Source organism: Taurulus bubalis, assembly GCF_910589615.1.
Source record: "Taurulus bubalis genome assembly, chromosome: 3".
NCBI lineage: Eukaryota > Metazoa > Chordata > Actinopteri > Perciformes > Cottidae > Taurulus > Taurulus bubalis.
Window position 1 is genome coordinate 40402781 of NC_136591.1, and position 5000 is coordinate 40407780.

General features: G+C 36.0%; 1 protein-coding gene across 1 annotated transcript in view; it reads right to left on the reverse strand.

Annotated features, from left to right (window-relative positions):
* Positions 1 to 61: 61 nt before the first annotated feature.
* cnpy3 (canopy FGF signaling regulator 3) overlaps positions 62 to 5000 on the reverse strand; it is a gene marked incomplete at its 5' end in the record, with an annotated part of 5449 nt that continues 510 nt past the window's right edge. Inside the window, 5 exons of the mRNA XM_079215350.1 lie at positions 62 to 1665; positions 1748 to 1865; positions 2896 to 3018; positions 3106 to 3202; positions 4081 to 4207. Of these exons, the coding sequence (XP_079071476.1) occupies positions 1373 to 1665; positions 1748 to 1865; positions 2896 to 3018; positions 3106 to 3202; positions 4081 to 4207 (758 nt within the window). The 3' untranslated portion in view covers positions 62 to 1372. The remainder of the gene's footprint in view (positions 1666 to 1747; positions 1866 to 2895; positions 3019 to 3105; positions 3203 to 4080; positions 4208 to 5000) is intronic.

The following is a 5000-nucleotide window of genomic DNA, read 5'->3' on the forward strand; positions in this document are numbered from 1 at the left end:
GTGAATGATTAATATTGTGAGTAACTTCCTCTTCAGAAACATTTTAAAATAGTCGATAACGGAGCGTTCAAACTGTTTATTGATCCACTGATGCGGCTCCGATACAACAGTCAGCATTTTTACTTCACAATAAAAATCTGTAAAAACACACAAACTCACAACTTCAGCATGGGAGGCAACAAGCACGCGCACACACACACACACACACACACACACACACACACACACACACACACACACACGCACACATATAAATAGCAGCTGTTGTGCAGCAAACACACAAACAGAGATAATATAAATGGGAAAAGAAAATACAGAAATAGAATCAATGACATTTAAAAAGAAAAAGAAAAAAGTGGTCACATATTTATGAAACATTTTATGATATCACAATATTACAAAAGGAAAAACAATTTCTCAGGACCAAAACAAAATAAATTAAATCAACACAAATAATGTAAAAAGTCTCAGTTTTCACGTGGAATGAAAAATAAAACAGCAAAAAAAGAGAATAAAACATGAAAATTCACATTTTGATGAGACACAAATCATCTACATTCAACTGAGAGGAAAAAGAAGTGTAGACAATGAATCTGCAGCATCAGATTTAGATTTAAATATCTAATCAATATCGTGATACGAGACATTTTAGATATGTAATACTGTAATATGTAAAGTATTTACATTAACATTAGTCCACGTTACTGATGATTATTTATCACAAATCTCATTCAAATATTTCGTAAAATAATCGATCCTGCCGTCTTGTCGCAGTATAATTATCGAGATATTTCATCTACAAAACATCCAGATATCTGATTTTCTCCGTGTCGCCCGGCAACTAATGGTTCAATTAATAATTTATTTCTTAAAATCGATTTTGTTGATGAAATGGTGAAAATCACCAACGGTCCCAATCCCAAAGAAATGTAATTAATAATCACATAAACCGGATAAATAAAGATTTTCACTTCACGTCTCAACAGATTGCTGTGGATGAATATTTCCTCCTTTTTAAAGGAAATTAACGAGTTTAATGAAACGTTTTAACATCTCAGTGGTTCATTTAAAGAGTGCGATGTCGCAATAATCAATAGAATCGATCGGCAAAAGTACCAAAATATCAACCTGGGTGGAAATAAACTGAGAAGATGAAGTTATGAACAACCGATTTCACCAAGATCGACCTGAATAAAACAAAATAAAACGATGCGCATTAATAACAAAAATAAGCCTTAAAAACACAGAAATGCTGAAATAAAGGAAATGAAACCCGCGTGTAACAGAACAAGATCTCAGCGACTTCAACCGCAGCTTTCAAGCTGCTTTTTATTCATTATTCTTATTACTAAGTTTTGAAAGAGCCAGGGCCTCACAGCTCCGTCTTGTGCCCAGACAGAGGCACCCGAGGCTGGATCTCCTCGTCCGACGACGCCCCCCCTCCTCCAGCGGCTCTCTCCACCGGCGCTTTGCTCTTCTTCTTCTTCTTGGCCTTCTTCTCGTTCTTCTTCTTCTTGGTGGCCTTCTCCCCCTCCGAGCCGGCACCGCCTCCCTCCCCCTTCTTCGCCCCCTTCTTCTTCTTCTTCCTCCTCTTCTTGTCCTCGGCGATGGCCGCCTGGTCGCCCTTCTTCTTCTTGGCCGGGGACCACTCCTCGTCCAGGCAGGCTGGAAGCAGAGAAGAGACGGAGGTGAAGGGAGGAGGAAGAGAAGAGACATGTGTGTGTGTGTGTGTGTGTGTGTGTGTTACCTTTGTCCTGTCCTTTGAGGACGTGCCTCTCACACAGCAGGACGGTCAGGTCTTCCTCCTGACTTCCTTTGTACCAATCCTCGATCACGTCCTCGTACCTCTCGATCATCACGTCGCACTGAGGAGCACAAGAGTCAGATTCATATATAAATATAAATATGAATACACTTTGCAGCATCGCTATGGCCGTGTTCCAGCGTGATATCACTCGTGCTGAATCTTTTCTGCAGGTTGCAAGTGATGCACCATAAACGACACATTCACAGAATGACATGAAGCCAGTTTGAACTATTAAAGAGTTATAACTGCTAAAAACAAATCATTAATTTGTACTAATCCAAGTGATTAAATCTACTAGTTGTTGCAGTCTGCTGCATTTAGTCTGATAATTATCAGCAGGCCGTGAAAATATAAACTATTAACTATAAAATCTATTAAATATATAAACTATTTAAATTTATTGAATGTGTCTCCGTGATTTTATGTCTTTACTGGCTTTTTCACTTATATATATATATATATATATATATATATATATATATATATATATATATATATATATATATATATATATATATATATATATATATATATATATGCACACAGATTCATATATATAAATACATATTTGAATATATATATATATATATATATATATATATATACATATATATACATACATATTAATACATATTCATATACATAAATACATATTTGAATATATATATATATATAAATATCTGAATATATATATATATAAATACATATATATATATATTCAAATATGTATTTATATATATATGAATATGTATTAATATGTATATATATGAATATGTGTGTGTATATATATATATATATATATATATATATATATTCAAATATTTATATATATATTTGAATATATATAAATATAACAATATATACAAACATTTATATATAAATATAAAAATATATATTTAAACAATTATTATGTATTTGTTTTGCATAGTTTTACTTTGTGAAATGAAAACTGTTTCTGTGAAACTTGTGAACGTGTGAAAGTGAACTTGTGAACGTGTGAAAGTGAAACTTGTGAACGTGTGAAAGTGAAACTTGTGAACGTGTGAAAGTGAAACTTGTGAACGTGTGAAAGTGAAACTTGTGAACACCTGTTTCTTGAGGTCGGCCACTTCTGCAGACGTCTCGTTCCAGAGCTCGAAGGGAATGTCCATCACCACGTTCACGCCTTTGTTCACCAGACCGTGCAGCGTGGAGAACGTCTCCGACATGCCCTGAGACACGTCAACATGTTTAATAACACACACACGCGCACACGCACACGCACACACACACACACACACACACACACACACACACACCTTGGCAAAGCGGTTGCTTCCACTTCTCTCTTTGTGCAGATTGTACGTCAACAGCCTCTGACACACATTCTCTATCACCTCGATGAACCGGAGGTCTCTGTGGAGGGGGGAGAGAGGGAGAGAGAGGGGGAGGGAGAGAGATGGAGAGAGAGGGGGAGGGAGATGATAGGAAGGAGAGAGGGAGGGAAAGAGAGGGGGAGAGATGGAGGGAGGGCGAGAGAGATGTAGGGAGGGAGTGAGGGAGGGAGAGAGAGAGAGAGAGACGATAGGAAGGAGAGAGTGGGAGAGAGGTAGAGAGGGAGAGAGGTAGAGAGGGAGAGAGAGAGACGATAGGAAGGAGAGAGAGGTAGAGAGGGAGAGAGAGAGAGCGGGAGCGAGAGAGGGGGGAGAGAGAGAGAGATGATACAATGTTTATTAAGGGAATAAATCAAGAGAGAAGTAGAGTCATTTATATAGACTTCTATACAACCAGAGGAGTCACCCCCTGGTGGTCAGGAGAGAGAATGCAGCTTTAACATATGAAGCATATACTTCTATACAACCAGAGGAGTCACCCCCTGGTGGTCAGGAGAGAGAATGCAGCTTTAACACATGAAGCATAGACTTCTATACAACCAGAGGAGTCACCCCCTGGTGGTCAGGAGAGAGAATGCAGCTTTAACACATGAAGCATATACTTCTATACAACCAGAGGAGTCACCCCCTGGTGGTCAGGAGAGAGAATGCAGCTTTAACACATGAAGCATAGACTTCTATACAACCAGAGGAGTCGCCCCCTGGTGGTCAGGAGAGAGAATGCAGCTTTAACACATGAAGCATAGACTTCTATACAACCAGAGGAGTCACCCCCTGGTGGTCAGAGATAGAATGCAGCTTTAACACATGAAGCATAGTCTTCTATACAACCAGAGGAGTCTGTTATCCGCTGCTTCCTCCTCCTATAAAACCTGCAAATGAATAAACCTCATAACTCACGACTTGGCGTATTTGACGGGCGGCGCCCCCTTGCTGTCGATGAAGCCGTAGTTCCGGCCGATGAGCTCTTTGGTTTTTCCCGTCTCGTCGAAGGCCGACTTCATCTCGATGCTGACGAACTTACAGACTAAAACCAATATTAAATACATCAAATACACACAATGTGAACATTATGAAGTACTGTCCAGAAAGGTTCACATATATTGTTTTAAACGGTGACGATTTAGATTTTTTAAATCTTCGACCTCAGTTTGTTTCTTGGCCACACCCCTTTAATAACCAAGTTAAAATGGAAAAAAATATTTAAAAAAACGTATTTAATTTAAATGAATTATGTTTAAAACCCAAAATGTAAACAAGACATGAACTTTTTATGTATTTAATTTAAATTATTTTCATCTTCATATATATATATATATATATATATATATATATATAAATATACACATATTTTGATATATATTTATATATATATAAATACACAAATATTTTGATATATTTATATCAAAATATTTGATATAAATATTATGAAGAATGATGAATATTATGATGAATTATAAGTTTATTTATATATATATATATATATATATATATATATTATAACAAATAAACTAAATAAATCTTGTTTGGATGTACTTTATTTGTTTTGCACAGTTTTACTTTGTGAAATGAAAATGTTTCAGTGAAACTTGTGAACGTGTGAAAGTGAAACTATATTATTAATACTTATATTGTTTTAAACGGTGACAATTTTGATTTTAAAACGTCGACCTCAGTTTGTTTCTTGGCCACACCCCTTTAATAACCAAGTTAAAATGGAAAAAATATTTTAAAAAACGTATTTAATTTAAATTAATTATGTTTAAAACCAAAAATGTAAACAAGACATGAACTTTTAATGTATTTAATCCTAATTTAAA